Genomic DNA, 16,618 nt, shown 5'->3' with positions numbered 1-16,618 from the left:
AATTAATTATATTCTCAGATAGTCATAATCATATCAATGTCTGAACAAAAACACCTGTCAGCTTGTCTGTATAGACATGGAACATTAAGACATGAAATTAATCCACCATATCAACCACAATTACATACAGTATACGGCTGCTTTTAAAGGGGCAGTCTGCGCTGGGACATTTAAAGGGGCAGTCTGCGCTGGAACATTTAAAGGGGCAATCTGCGCTGGGACATTTAAAGGGGCAATCTGCGCTGGGACATTTAAAGGGGAAGTCTGCGCTGGGACATTCAATCATTTGTTTTTACAATATACAGTGCATTCGGAAAGTATTCAGACCCCTCGACTTTTTCCACATTTTGTTACGTTACAGCCTTATTCTAAAATTGATTACATCATTTTTTTACTCATCAATCTACACACAATACCCAATAATGACAAATCAAAACAGGTTTAGACATTTTTGCAAAAGTATTAAAAATACAAAACAGAAATCCTTTATTTACATAAGTATTCAGACCCTTTGCTATGAGACTTTAAATTGAGCTCAGGTGCATCCTGTTTCCATTGATTATCCATGAGATGTTTCTACAACTTGATTGGAGCCCACCTGTGGTAAATTCAATTGATTGGACATGATTTGGAAAGGCACACACCTGTCTATATAAGGTCCCACAGTTGACAGCGCATGTCTGAGCAAAAACCAAGCCATGAGGTCGAAGGAATTGTCCGTAGAGCTCCAAGACATGATTGTGTCGAGGCACAGATCTGGGGAAAGGTACCAAAACATTTCTGCAGCATTGAAGGTCCCCAAGAACACGGTGGTCTCCATCATTCTTAAATGGAAGAAGTTTGGAACCACCAAGACTCTTCCTAGAGCTGGCCGCCCGGCCAAACTAAGCAATCGGGGGAGAAGGGCCTTGGTCAGGAAGGTGACCAAGAACCCGATGGTCACTCTGACAGAGCTCCAGAGTTCCTCTGTGGAGATGGAAGAACCTTCCAGAAGGACAAACATCTCTGCAGCGCTCCACCAATCAGGCCTTTATGGTAGAGTGGCCAGACAGGAGCCACTCCTCAGTAAAAGGCACATGACAGCCCGCTTGGAGTTCGCCAAAAGGCCTCTCAGACCATGAGAAACAAGATTCTCTGGTCTGATGAAACCAAGATTGAACTCTTTGGCCTGAATGCCAAGCGTCACTTCTGGAGGAAACCTGGCACCATCCCTACGGTGAAGCATGGTGGTGGTGGCAGCATCATGCTGTGGGGGTGTTTTTCAGCGGCAGGGACTGGGAGACTAGTCAGGATCGAGGGAAAGATGAACGGAGCAAAGTACAGTGAGGTCCTTGATGAAAACCTGCTCAGGACCTCAGACTGGGGAGAAGGTTCACCTTCCAACAGGACAACGACCCTAAGCACACAGCCAAGACAACGCAAGAATTGCTTCGGGACAAGTCTCTGAATGTCCTTGAGTGGCTCAGTCAGAGCCCGGACTTGAACCCGATCGAACATCTCTGGAGAGACCGGAAAATAGCTGTGCAGCAACGATCCCCATTCAACATGACAGAGCTTGAGAGGATCTGCAGAGAAGAATGGGGGAAACTCCCCAGATACAGGTGTGCCAAGCTTCTAGCGTCATACCCAAGAAGACTCGAGGCAGTAGTCGCTGCCAAAGGTGTTTCAACAAATTACTGAGTAAAGGCTCTGAATACTTATGTAAATGTCATATTTCATTACTCCATTTTTTTTATAAATTAGCAAAAATTCTCAAAACATTATGGGGTATTGTGATGTCATTATGGGGTATTGTGATGTCATTATGGTGGTATTGTGATGTCATTATGGGGGTATTGTGATGTCATTATGGGGTATTGTGTGTAGATTGATGAGGGGGAAACAATTTAATCCATTTTCGAATAATGCTGTAACGTCACAAAATGTCGAAAAAGTCAAGGGGTCTGAATACTTTCCCAAATGCACTGTATCAGCTTGTTTTACTCCAGTGTAAATGTAAACAAACACAGTATAGCCTCAAAACATGGTTAAAACATATTATGGATGAGCAGTCCTTTGCATCCATATTCCCTCTGTCTATGAAATTAGAGAGTGGTTACCACAGTTGTTTACCAAAACAGTGGCTGGGTGTTTTTTTGGTATTTTTGATCTGCAGATTACCCCTTTTTAAAAAGGACTGCTGCTGAATGAATTATAAAAACAAAAACATATATCGAAACACTTTAAAATAAGACAAATATATCAAAGCAGTTATTAATAAATCGTATTTTTTTATTTTTAAAATAAAATTGCCACTATTATGGACCAGTAGAAGAAAGAAATGTTTTGGGTGTAAATCACAGGTTCCAGAATTAGAATGACGGGTGTTCCATTCTGAGTGTTGTCACGGTGACCAGGTGACCGCGGTGACCAGTGTTGTCACGGTGACCAGGTGATAGCCCAGCCTCGCTCTCCTTCAAAAAAACGCTCACCTGTCAATCACACGGAAAATACTGTTATAATGTAGCCTGTATTTAGTTACTTAGAGAAATACAGTATTATAATGAATCAGTAGGGTTAGTCACCTGTTAATCACATAGAATTACTGTAGTAATGTAGTATGTATTTAGTTACTTAGAGAGATACAGTATTATAATGAATCAGTAGGGTTAAACACCTGTTATTCAACTAGGTTCAATCAGAGATACAATTATCAACACTTTACAACAAGGTTCAATCAGAGCTATAGCTATCAACACTAACACATGGTTCAATCAGAGATACAGTTATAAACACTTTACAACATGGTTCAATCAGAGATACAATTATCAACACTTTACAACAAGGTTCAATCAGAGCTATAGTTATCAACACTTTACAACATGGTTCAATCAGAGATACAGTTATCAACACTAACACATGGTTCAATCAGAGATACAGTTATAAACACTTTACAACATGGTTCAATCAGAGATACAATTATCAACACTTTACAACAAGGTTCAATCAGAGCTATAGTTATCAACACTTTACAACAAGGTTCAATCAGAGATACAGTTATAAACACTTTACAACATGGTTCAATCAGAGATACAGTTATCAACACTTTACAACAAGGTTCAATCAGAGATATAGTTATCAACACTTTACAACATGGTCCAATCAGAGATACAGTTATAAACACTTTACAACATGGTTCAATCAGAGATACAGTTATCAACACTTTACAACATGGTTCAATCAGAGATACAGTTATCAACACTTTACAACATGGTTCAATCAGAGATACAGTTATAAACACTTTACAACATGGTTCAATCAGAGATACAGTTATAAACACTTTACAACATGGTTCAATCAGAGATACAGTTATAAACACTTTACAACATGGTTCAATCAGAGATACAGTTATCAACACTTTACAACATGGTTCAATCAGAGATATAGTTATCAACACTTTACAACATGGTTCAATCAGAGATACAGTTATAAACACTTTACAACATGGTTCAGCAACAGGTTTTTGGAGCCAGTTTTTGGAGCCATTGTGAACCCCTTTATAATGTATTTATCATGGACAACAGGTTGTTGGAGCCAGAGAAATATATAAACTCAGGTTCTTGTTACCTTGAGCCCTTGCGTCTGTTGCATTTCAGCAGCAGTACGACGGTCACCAGCAGGTAGGGAGACACCACCAGTAGACTACCCAGCAGCCTGGGCAGAGACACGGACAACACTGGGACTGTAGAGGGGTCTGGGATTGAAGCTGGAACTGCGGAGAAAATTGACAAAGTCTTTCACACACACACATTTTAAATGAAGGGGACATTTTTTTCCCCTGAAATGTTATATATTTGTACGGTTAGTTACTGTAAAATACAGTGTAATGGCATGGTATTTACCGTAGGTTTTAGCACCACTTTAATGGTGGATAGAAGGGATATTTCCTCACCTGTCAGAGTCATCAGTCTCTCCGGGGATTCTCCTTCAGAGGTGGAACACTTGTAGAGTCCTTCATCTGACTTGGATACTGCAGGGATGGTCATCTCTCCCGTAGTCTCAGTCCTGACGAGGGATCCATCTTTGTAGAAATCAGCTGTGAGGTCAGAGGGAGTTACCTTCATTTCCTTGTCCTTTCTGTGTCGGCAGCGCAGAGTCACAGAACGTCCCTCAGTCACAGGAAGGACAGGACTCTCCAGGATCACAGCACCAGCTGTATATAATATATAAACATCATATATAAACAGGTCTCTCCAGGATCACAGCACCAGATGTATGTAATATATAAATATCATACTGTCACACTCTGACCATAGAGAGCCCTTGGTTCTCTATGGTATAGAAAGTAGATCAGGGCGTGACTAAGGGGCGTTCTAGGTTTTTTATTTCTATGTTGGTGTGCTTGGTATGGTTCCCAATCAGAGGCAGCTGTTTAGCGTTGTCTCTGATCGAGGATCATATTTAGCCAGCCATTTCCCCCACTGTGTTTTGTGGGATCTTGTTTTGAGTTATTAAGTGTATGTAGCACCTCTGAGGTCAAAGGTTCATTGAATGTTTGTTTCTTTTTGTTTGGAAGTTTTCACTTTGTGAATAAATATGTAGAACACAGATCACCCTGCCCTTTGGTCCAGTGATTTCGACCCATCGTGACAGAAGATCCCACCACAACAGGACCAAGCAGCGTGCCCAGGAGGAGATGGACATCTTGGACTTGGGAGGAAATCTTGGCAGGAGACGAAAAGCCTTCCTTGGCGGAAGACGCAAGGAGAGAAGGAGGACAGCGACGACGCCGGGGTTCGCGGCCACAAGGAAAGCCCAAAGGACAGTCCAACATAATTTTTTTTTTTTGGGGGGGGGGGGGAGTGTGCCAGTGACAACCTGGGAGTCAATGGAAGAGTGCGAGGAGGGATACCGGAGAATGGAGTTGGCTAAGAGTATGCAGCAACGCAGGCGTTTGGAGGAGCGGTGCAACTTGTGCCGGTCCCACGCATCAGGTCTCCAGTTCGCCTCCCCATTCCGGTGAGTCCTGTGCCATCTCCCCACACTCGCCGTGCGAAGTGTGTCATCGTTCCGGGACAATTTGTGCCGGCTATACGCACCAGGTCTCCAGTGCACCCCTGAAGTGCGTGTCACCAGTCCGGTGCCACCTGTGCTGGCTCCACTCACCAGGCTTCCGGCGACGATCCCCAGTCCAGAGCTACCGGCAACGGTCCACAGTCCAGAGCTTCCGGCGACAGTCCACAGTCCGGAACCTCCTTACAACAGTTCACAGTCCGGAACCTCCTGCGACGGTCCACAGTCCGGAACCTCCTGCGACGGTCAACAGGCCAGAGCCCTCCTTTGTGCCGGTGCCCAGCACGGCGTTCTACCCGGCTCCATGGCCGGACCCGTGGTCTGGGCGGGGGCAAAGTCCCACGCCAGAGCCGACACCGATGCTGATGGATCCGCGAGCGGAGTGGGTACTTCGCCCCGCACCGGAGCCGCCAGCGACACTGATCACCCCCCCCCCATACCCTCCCCAGCTGGTTTCAGGAGTCTGCACCTTTGGGGGGGGGTACTGTTATTACGACCATCGTGACACATATAAACATAACATCAGCAGATGAACCACTAAACACTATAATGTCAGTAGATGGTGTTTGTGGACATACCGTGTACTGTGATGTTGACAGCGTTGCTGTGTACTCCAGACCCAGACTCACACCAGTACACTCCACTGTCTGATAGGATTAGTGAAACGATGCATGAAAAACCTTGTTGTTTTCCCCAGTCCGTTCCGCAAGCTGAAATCTTCCCAGTTGATGTGTATCTCTTCAGTGTCCATCCAGCAGAGTTCCCCTGAACCTCACAGCTCACAATGAGAGACTCGTATTCAAAGAACTGAGATCTGTTGGGACGGACGCTCAGAGAGACTGGAAGAGGAGAGAGGACTGAGAGAAAGAGACAGAGATAGATGCGTCAACAGCAACCTTGGGGAAATCCTCTGGATTATCATTAACAGCAGACTAGTTCATTCCCTCAGTGAAAACAATGTACTGAGCAAATGTCAAATTGGCTTTTTACCAAATTACCGAACGACAGACCACATATTCACCCTGCACACCCTAATTGATAAACAAACCAAAACAAAGGTAAAGTCTTCTCATGCTTTGTTGATTTAAAAAAATCCTTTGACTCAATTTGGCATAAGGGTCTGCTATACAAATTGATGGAAAGTGGCGTTAGGGGAAAACATACGACATTATAAAATCCATGTACACAAAGAAGTTTGCGGTTAAAATAGGCAAAAAACACACACATTTCTTCCCATAGGGCCGTGGGGTGAGACAGGGATGCAGCTTAAGCCCCACGCTCTTCAACATATATATCAACGAATTGGCGATGGCACTAGAACAGTCTGCAGCACCCGGCATCACCCTACGAGAATTTGAAGTCAAATGTCTACTGTTTGCTGATGATCTGGTGCTTCTGTCACCAAGCAAGGAGGTCCTACAGCAGCACCTAGATCTGTCCCCAACCAAGGAGGGCCTACAGCAGCACCTAGATCTGTCGCCAACCAAGGAGGGCCTACAGCAGCACCTAGATCTGTCGCCAACCAAGGAGGGCCTACAGCAGCACCTAGATCTGTCCCAACCAAGGAGGGCCTACAGCAGCACCTAGATCTGTCCCCAACCAAGGAGGGCCTACAGCAGCACCTAGATCTTCTGCACAGATTCTGTCATTCCTGGGCCCTGACAGTAAATCTCAGTAAGACAAAAATAATGGTGTTCCAAAAAAGGTCCAGTTGCCAGGACCACAAATACAAATTCCATCTACACACCGTTGCCCTAGAGCACACAAAAACTATACATACCACTGCCTAAACATCAGCGCCACAGGTAACTTCCACAAAGCTGTGAACGATCTGAGAGACAAGGCAAGAAGGGCCTTCTATGCCATCTAAAGGAACATAACATTTGACATACCAATTAGGATCTGGCTAAAAATACTTGAATCAGTTATAGAACCCATTGCCCTTTATGGTTGTGAGGTCTGGGGTCCGCTCACCAACCAAGAATTCACAAAATGGGACAAACACGAAATTTGAGACTGCATGCAGAATTCTGCAAAAACATCCTCCGTGTACAACGTAAAACACAAAATAATGCATGCAGAGCAGAATTAGGCCGATACCCGCTAATTATCAAAATCCAGAAAAGAGCCGTTAAATTCTACAACCACCTAAAAGGAAGCGATTCCCAAACCTTCCATAACAAAGCCATCACCTACAGAGAGATGAACCTGGAAAAGAGTCCCCTAAGCAAGCTGGTCCTGGGGCTCTGTTCACAAACAGACCGCACAGAGCCCCAGGGCAGCAACACAATTAGACCCAATCAAATCATGAGAAAACAAAAAGATCATTACTTGACACATTGGAAAGAATTAACAAAAAAACTGAACAAACTAAAATGCTATTTGGCCCTAAACAGAGAGTACACAGTGGCAGAATGACTGACCCAAACTTAAGGAAGGAAGGAAGGAAGGAAGGACACAGACAGACAGACAGACAGACAGACAGACAGACAGACAGACAGACAGACAGACAGACAGACAGACAGACAGACAGACAGACAGACAGACAGACAGACAGACAGACAGACAGACAGACAGACAGACAGACAGACAGACAGACAGACAGACAGACAGACAGACAGACAGACAGACAGACAGTTTGCACTGAATGGCTTAAAATGTGCATTTCCTAAAACAAAATAGAACCATTCGGAATGTGAAAAAAAACCTGTTTAATTTCCTCACCTGTCAGAGTCATCAGTCTCTCCGGGGATTCTCCTTCAGAGGTGGAACACTTGTAGAGTCCTTCATCTGACTTGGATACTGCAGGGATGGTCATCTCTCCCGTAGTCTCAGTCCTGACGAGGGATCCATCTTTGTAGAAATCAGCTGTGAGGTCAGAGGGAGTTACCTTCATTTCCTTGTCCTTTCTGTGTCGGCAGCGCAGAGTCACAGAACGTCCCTCAGTCACATGAAGGGCAGGGCTCTCCAGGATCACAGCACCAGCTGTATATAACATATAAACATAATATATTTTATTTTCATTTATTTTTATTCATCTTTATTTAACCAGGTAGGCAAGTTGAGAACAAGTTCTCATTTACAACTGCGACCTGGCCAAGAAAAAGCAAAGCAATTCGACACATATAACAACACAGAGTTACACATGGAATAAAACAAAACATACAGTCAATAATACAGTAGAAAAATAAGTCTATATACAATGTGAGCAAATGAGGTGAGATAAGGGAGGTAAAGGCAAAAAAAGGCCATGGTGGTGAAGTAAATACAATATAGCAAGTAAAACACTGGAATGGGAGATTTGCAGTGGAAGAATGTGCAAAGTAGAAATAGAAATAATGGGGTGCAAAGGAGCAAAATAAATAAATAAATAAATACAGTAGGGGAAGAGGTAGTTGTTTGGGCTAAATTATAGATGGGCTATGTACAGGTGCAGTAATCTGTGAGCTGCTCTGACAGCTGGTGCTTAAAGCTAGTGAGCGAGATAAGTGTTTCCAGTTTCAGAGATTTTTGTAGTTCATTCCAGTCATTGGCAGCAGAGAACTGGAAGGAGAGGCGGCCAAAGGAGGAATTGGCTTTGGGGGTGACTAGAGAGATATACCTGCTGGAGTGCGTGCTACAGGTGGGTGCTGCTATGGTGACCAGCGAGCTGAGATTAGGGGGGACTTTACCTAGCAGGGTCTTGTAGATGACCTGGAGCCAGTGGGTTTGGCGATGAGTATGAAGCGAGGGCCAGCCAACGAGAGCGTACAGGTCGCAGTAGTGGGTAGTATATGGGGCTTTGGTGACAAAACGGATGGCACTGTGATAGACTGCATCCAATTTATTGAGTAGGGTATTGGAGTCTACATATTCTAAGTCAGAACCGTCCAAAGAAGTGATGCTGGACGGGCGGACAGGTGCGGGCAGCGATTGGTTGAAGAGCATGCATTTAGTTTTACTTGTATTTAAGAGCAGTTGGAGGCCACGGAAGGAGAGTTGTAATGGCATTGAAGCTCGTCTGGAGGGTTGTTAACAGTGTCCAAAGATGGGCCAGAAGTATACAGAATGGTGTCGTCTGCGTAGAGGTGGATCAGAGACTCACCTGCAGCAAGAGCGACATCATTGATGTATACAGAGAAGAGAGTCGGCCCAAGAATTGAACCATGTGGCACCCCAATATAGAGTCTGCCAGAGGCCCGGACAACAGGCCCTCCGATTTGACACAATGAACTCTATCAGAGAAGTAGTTGGTGAACCAGGCGAGGCAATCATTTGAGAAACCAAGGCTATTGAGTCTGCCGATGAGGATTTGGTGATTGACAGAGTCGAAAGCCTTGGCCAGGTCAATGAATACGGCTGCAGAGTATTGTTTCTTATCGATGGCGGTTAAGATATCGTTTAGGACCTTGAGCGTGGCTGAGGTGCACCCATGACCAGCTCTGAAACCATATTGTATAGCGGAGAAAGTACGGTGGGATTCGAAATGGTCGGTGATCTGTTAGTTAACTTGGCTTTCAAAGACCTTAGAAGGGCAGTGTAGGATAGATATAGGTCTGTAACAGTTTGGGTCTAGAGTGTCTCCCCCTTTGAAGAGGGGGATGACCGCAGCTGCTTTTCAATCTTTGGGAATCTCAGACGATACGAAAGAGAGGTTGAACAGGCTAGTAATAGGGGTTGCAACAATTTCGGCAGATCATTTTAGAAAGAAAGGGTCCAGATTGTCTAGCCCGGCTGATTTGTAGGGGTCCAGATTTTGCAGCTCTTTCAGAACATCAGCTGACTGGATTTGGGAGATGGAGAAATGGGGGAAAGCTTGGGCGAGTTGCTGTGGGGGGTGCAGTGCTGTTGACCGAGGTAGGGGTAGCCAGGTGGAAAACATGGCAACCGTAGAAAAATGCTTATTGAAATTCTCAATTATCATGGATTTATCGGTGGTGACAGAGTTTCCTATCCTCAGTGCAGTGGGCAGCTGGGAGGAGGTGTTCTTATTCTCCATGCACTTTACAATGTCCCAGAACTTTTTTAAGTTTGTGTTGCAGGAAGCAAATTTCTGCTTGAAAAAGCTAGCCTTAGCTTTTCTAACTGCCTGTATATTGGTTTCTAACTTCCCTGAAAAGTTGCATATCGCGGGGGCTGTTCGATGCTAATGCAGAACGCCACAGGATGATTTTGTGCTGGTTAAGGGCAGTCAGGTCTGGAGAGAACCAAGGGCTATATCTGTTCCTGGTTCTAAATTTCTTGAATGGGGCATGCTTATTTAAGATGGTGAGGAAGGCATTTAAAAAAAATAACCAGGCATCCTCTACTGACGGGATGAGGTTGATATCCTTCCAGGATACCCGGGCCAGGTCGATTAGAAAGGCCTGCTCGCTGAAGTGTTTCAGGGAGCGTTTGACAGTGATGAGAGGTGGTCGTTTGGTCCCAGACCCATTACGGATGCAGGCAATGAGGCAGTGATCGATGAGATCTTGATTGAAAACAGCAGAGGTGTATTTGGAGGGCGAGTTAGTTTAGGATGACATCTATGAGGGTGCCCGTGTTTACGGCTTTGGGGTTGTACCTGGTAGGTTCATTGATAATTTGTTTGAGATGGAGGGCATCAAGCTTAGATTGTAGGATAGCTGGGGTGTTAAGCATGTCGCAGTTTAGGTCACCTGCTGTATATAATATATAAACAGGGCTCTCCAGGATCAGAGCTCCAGCTGTATATAATATATAAACATCATATATAAACAGGTCTCTCCAGGATCACAGCTCCAGCTGTATATAATATATAAACAGGTCTCTCCAGGATCACAGCTCCAGCTGTATATAATATATAAACAGGTCTCTCCAGGATCACAGCACCAGCTGTATATAATATATAAACAGGTCTCTCCAGGATCACAGCCCCAGCTGTATATAATATATAAACAGGTCTCTCCAGGATCACAGCTCCAGCTGTATATAATATATAAACATCATATTGTCACACTCTGACCATAGAGAGCCCTTGGTTCTCTATGGTATAGAAAGTAGATCAGGGCGTGACTAAGGGGCGTTCTAGGTTTTTTATTTCTATGTTGGTGTGTTTGGTGTGGTTCCCAATCAGAGGCAGCTGTTTAGCGTTGTCTCTGATTGAGGATCATATTTAGGCAGCCATTTCCCCCACTGTGTTTTGTGGGATCTTGTTTTGAGTTATTAAGTGTATGTAGCACCTCTGAGGTCAAAGGTTCATTGAATGTTTGTTTCTTTTTGTTTGGAAGTTTTCACTTTGTGAATAAATATGTAGAACACAGATCACCCTGCCCTTTGGTCCAGTTATTATAACCCATCGTGACAGAAGATCCCACCACAACAGGACCAAGCAGCGTGCCCAGGAGGAGATGGACATCCTGGACTTGGGAGGAAATCTTGGCAGGAGACGAAAAGCCTTCCTTGGCGGCAGACGCAAGGAGAGAAGGGAGGACAGCGACGACGCCGGGGTTCGCGGCCACAAGCAACACCTAAAGGACAGTCCAACATTATTTTTTTTTTTGGGGGGGGGGCACACGGGGTGGTTGGTGGAGCCGGGGAGTGAGCCAGTGACAACCTGGGAGGAGGTAGAGAGGTGGCCGGCCGACCCAAGGAGAGTACCAGAGCCCGCCTGGGAGTCAATGGAAGAGTGCGAGGAGGGATACCAGAGAATGGAGTTGGCTAAGAGTTTGCAGCAACGCAGGCGTTTGGAGGAGCGGTGCAACTTGTGCCGGTCCCACACATCAGGTCTCCAGTGCGCCTCCCCATTCCGGTGTGTCCTGTGTCTCCTCCTCGCTCTCGCCCTGAAGTGCGTGTCAACAGTCCGGTGCCACCTGTGCCGGCTCCACTCACCAGGCTTCCGGCGACGGTCCCCAGTCCAGAGCTTCTGGCGACGGTCCTCAGTCCAGAGCTTCCGGCGACGGTCCACAGTCCGGAACCTCCTGCGACGGTCAACAGGCCAGAGCCCTCCTTTGTGCCGGTGCCCAGCACGGCGTTCTACCCAGCTCCATGGCCGGACCTGTGGTCTGGGCGGGGGCAAAGTCCCGCGCCAGAGTCGACACCGATGCTGGCGGATCCGCGAGCGGAGTGGGTACTTCGCCGAGCACCAGAGCCGCCACCGACACTAATCACCCTCCCCAGTTAGTTTCAGGAGTCCGCACCTTTGGGGGGGTACTGTTATTACGACCATCGTGACACATATAAACATAACATCAGCAGATGAACCACTAAACACTATAATGTCAGTAGATGGTGTTTGTTTACATACCGTGTACTGTGATGTTGACAGTGTTGCTGTGTACTCCAGACCCAGACTCACACCAGTACACTCCACTGTCTGATAGGATTAGTGAAACGATGCATGAAAAACCTTGTTGTTTTCCCCAGTCCGTTCCGCAAGCTGAAATCTTCCCAGTCGATGTGTATCTCTTCTGCGTCCATCCAGCAGAGTTCCCCTGAACCTCGCAGCTCACAATGAGAGACTCGTATTCAAAGAACTGAGATCTGTCGGGAAGGACTCTCAGGGAGACTGGAGGAGAGAGAGAGAGAGAGAGAGAGAGAGAGAGAGAGAGAGAGAGAGAGAGAGAGAGAGAGAGAGAGAGAGAGAGAGAGAGAGAGAGAGGGTCAGTCCGATAGCTGTACAACTGTAATAAATTCCAGAACTGAGTCTGTAACATTCTCACATCTGAGTTACCCTTTGATTTGTTCTACCAGTCTAAACCAGATTCAATAGGAAACCATTTCTACCCTTTGATTTCAATCAATGACTGTGTCATTCAAACTGTTGGCAAGAAGAGGCTGACCGAGACTCTAAAATCAAAATCAAGTTTTATTTGTCACATGCGCTGAATACAACAGGTGAAATGCTGAATACAACAGGTGTTGTAGACCTTACAGTGAAATGCTGAATACAACAGGTGTAGTAGACCTTATAGTGAAATGCTGAATACTTCAGGTGTAGGTAGACCTTATAGTGAAATGCTGAATACAACAGGTGTAGTAGACCTCACAGTGAAATGCTGAATACACCAGGTGTAGTAGACCTCACAGTGAAATGCTGAATACAACAGGTGTAGTACACCTTACAGTGAAATGCTGAATACAACAGGTGTAGTAGACCTTACAGTGAAATGCTGAATACAACAGGTGTAGTAGACCTCACAGTGAAATGCTGAATACAACAGGTGTAGTAGACCTCACAGTGAAATGCTGAATACACCAGGTGTAGTAGACCTCACAGTGAAAGGCTGAATACACCAGGTGTAGTAGACCTCACAGTGAAATGCTGAATACAACAGGTGTAGTAGACCTCACAGTGAAATGCTGAATACAACAGGTGTAGTAGACCTCACAGTGAAATGCTGAATACAACAGGTGTAGTAGACCTCACAGTGAAATGCTGAAGCCCTTAACCAACAATGCAGTTTTAAGCGGGGCGGGGAGCAAATAGTTTGGGTAGCCATTTGATTAGATGTTCAGGAGTTTTATGTCGTGGGGGTAGAAGCTGTTCAGAAGCCTCTTGGTCCTAGACTTGGCGCTCCGTTACCACTTGCCATGGAGGTAGCAGAGAGAACAGTCTATGACTGGGGTGGCTGGAGTCTTTGACAATTTTTTAGGGCTTTCCTCTGACACCGCCTGGTATAGAGGTCCTGGATAGCTAGGAAGCTTGGCCTCAGTGATGTACTGGGCCGTACGCACCACCCTCTGTAGCGCCTTGCGGTCAGAGGCACGAGCAGTTGCCAAACCAGTTTGTGATGTAACCGTCAGGATGCTCTCGATGGTGCAGCTGTAAAAACCTTTTTTGAGGATCTGAGGACCCGTGCCAAATCTTTTCAGTCTCCCGTGGAGGAATAGGTCTTGTCTGTGGTAAATCCCTCTCATCCGACTCATTAAATAAAAATTATTTTGTCCAGTTCGAGGTGAGTCATCGCTGTTCTGATGTCCAGAAGCTCTTTTCGGTCATAAGAGACGGGTAGCAACAACAATTATGTATAAAATACGTTACAAACAATGCGAAAATACAAACAAAATAGCACGAGTTGGTTAAGAGCCCATAAAACAGCAGCCATCCACTCAGGCACCATCTTAAATCCCATCACACGTCAGGGAGGTGACCTCACAGAGAGAGAAACGACGAGCTTTGGTTGTCAGGAAGGTGACCTCACAGAGAGAAACAACGAGCTTTGGTTGTCAGGGAAGTGACCTCACAGAGAGAGAAACGACGAGCTTTGGTTGTCAGGGAGGTGACCTCACAGAGAGAGAAACAACGAGCTTTGGTTGTCAGGGAGGTGACCTCACAGAGAGAGAAACGATGAGCTTTGGTTGTCAGGGAGCTGACCTCACAGAGAGAAACAACGAGTTTGTCTCTGCTACGTGGTTGGAGCTTTGGTATCTGCATGACAGGCCTCCCAATTGTATTCCTGTGCAAATGTTTTTTGTTTTGTTGGTCTTGTCTAGCGAGAAGAGAACTGAGAAGAGAACTGAGAAGAGAACTGACGTATTCGTGAACACAAAGTTTCAGCAAACTCTATACCTGCTTGACCACAAGACCTGCTCATGAATAAGCTACTCAGTAACCTATGAAATGCTCACTGACTGGGCACGGAAACACAACACACACACACACACACACACACACACACACCACTACACTTGACAGAGACTCACAACTACAGAGAGTAACACACTGGAGAGAGACTTGATATGAGAGGAGGTAGCAGGAGGAAACAGAGAGAGAGAGAGAAGAGGAGGAGAAGTAAACAGAGAGAGAGAGAAGAGGAGAAGGAGGAAACAGAGAGAGAGAGAAGAGGAGGAGAAGCGGAGGAGTAAACAGAGAGAGAGAAGAGGAGAAGAAGAGGAGAAGTAGGACTAAACAGAGAGAGAAGAGGAGAAGAAGAGGAGGAAAATAGAGCAGGTGATGAATAATGAGAAATTGTACCTCCATCATGACCGAGGCCAGAGTATACCAGTGTACTGAACAGCACTGAAACACACAGAGAAAACTATCACTATGGTACATGATGTAAACACTGAAACACACAGAGAGAACAATCACTATGGTACATGATGTAAACACTGAAACACACAGAGAGAACAATCACTATGGTACATGATGTAAACACTGAAACACACAGAGAGAACAATCACTATGGTACATGATGTAAACACTGAAACACACAGAGAGAACTATCACTATGGTACATGATGTAAACACTGAGCTGTTCCACAGATATTAAACCATAAAGATATTAAACTATATAGATATTAAACTATATAGATATTAAACTATACAGATATTAAACTATATATATATTAAACTATACAGATATTAAACTATATATATATTAAACCGTACAGATATTAAACAATACAGATATTAAACTATACAGATATTAAACAATACAGATATTAAACCATACAGATATTAAACAATACAGATATTAAACAATACAGATATTAAACAATACAGATATTAAACTATACAGATATTAAACTATACAGATATTAAACAATACAGATATTACACTATATATATATTACACTATGTAGATATTAAACAATACAGATATTAAACAATACAGATATTAAACAATACAGATATTAAACTATACAGATATTAAACTATACAGATATTAAACTATACAGATATTAAACAATACAGATATTACACTATATATATATTACACTATGTAGATATTAAACAATACAGATATTAAACTATATATATATTCAACTATATATATATTCAACTATACAGATATTAAACTATACAGATATTAAACTATATATATATATTAAACTATATATATATATTAAACCATACAGATATTAAACCATACAGATATTAAACTATACAGATATTAAACTATACAGATATTAAACTATACAGCTATTAAACTATATATATATTAAACCATTCAGGTACTCACAGAGTAGAAAACAGGTGTGTTCCATCTCAATGTATTCGATCACTTGTTTTCATTCACTTCCTCTCTCTAAACTCTTTAATGACTTATCGCCTGTCTACCCAGCCTCTTCTCTCCACACAGGGACACTTCCTCTCTGCTGAGAAGGGCTGGGAGGTGTGAAAGACCATGTGGTGATATATGGGGGGTAGAGAGAGAAGAATGCTTATTTGAGCTGTTCTTGCCATAATATGGACTTGGTCTTTTACCAAATAGGGCTATCTTCTGTATACAATTCTGTATACAATCCCTACCCAACTGATTGGCTCAAAAGCATTAAGAGGTAAAGAAATTCCACCAATGAACTTTTAACAAGGTGCACCTGTTATTTGAAATGCATTCCAGGTGACTACTTCATGAAGCTGGATGAGAGAATGCCACGAGTGTGCAAAACTGTCATCAAGGCAAAGGGTGGCAATTTGAAGAATCTAAAATATGAAATATATATATTCCATATGTGTTATTTCATAGTTTTGTTGTCTTCACTAATATTCTACAATGTAGAAAATAGTCAAAATAAATAAAAACCCTTGAATGAATAGGTGTTCTAAAACTTTTGACTCGTACTGTAAATATTCAGACCTTTTACTCAGTACTTTGTTGAGGCACCTTTCGCAGTGATTACA

The 16,618-nt window shown here is 44.0% G+C and overlaps 1 protein-coding gene across 1 annotated transcript; it reads right to left on the bottom strand.

The window, feature by feature from the left end:
* Positions 1-2,238: 2,238 nt before the first annotated feature.
* LOC106592441 (Fc receptor-like protein 5) lies at positions 2,239-16,149 on the bottom strand. Its single transcript, XM_014183789.3, has 8 exons — positions 15,957-16,149; positions 14,966-15,010; positions 12,296-12,556; positions 7,777-8,037; positions 5,631-5,909; positions 3,932-4,192; positions 3,607-3,751; positions 2,239-2,471 (listed from the first exon to the last, which is right to left on the bottom strand). Exons 1-8 carry the CDS (start codon positions 15,979-15,981, stop codon positions 2,468-2,470), a joined length of 1,281 nt encoding a protein of 426 aa, XP_014039264.1. The 5' UTR covers positions 15,982-16,149; the 3' UTR covers positions 2,239-2,467.
* Between the last annotated feature and the right edge of the window lie 469 nt (positions 16,150-16,618).

Source organism: Salmo salar, chromosome 02 (genome assembly GCF_965601325.2).
Source record: "Salmo salar chromosome 02, fSalSal1, whole genome shotgun sequence".
Taxonomy (NCBI): Eukaryota; Metazoa; Chordata; class Actinopteri; order Salmoniformes; family Salmonidae; genus Salmo; species Salmo salar.
This window is presented reverse-complemented; position numbering and strand designations above follow the sequence as displayed.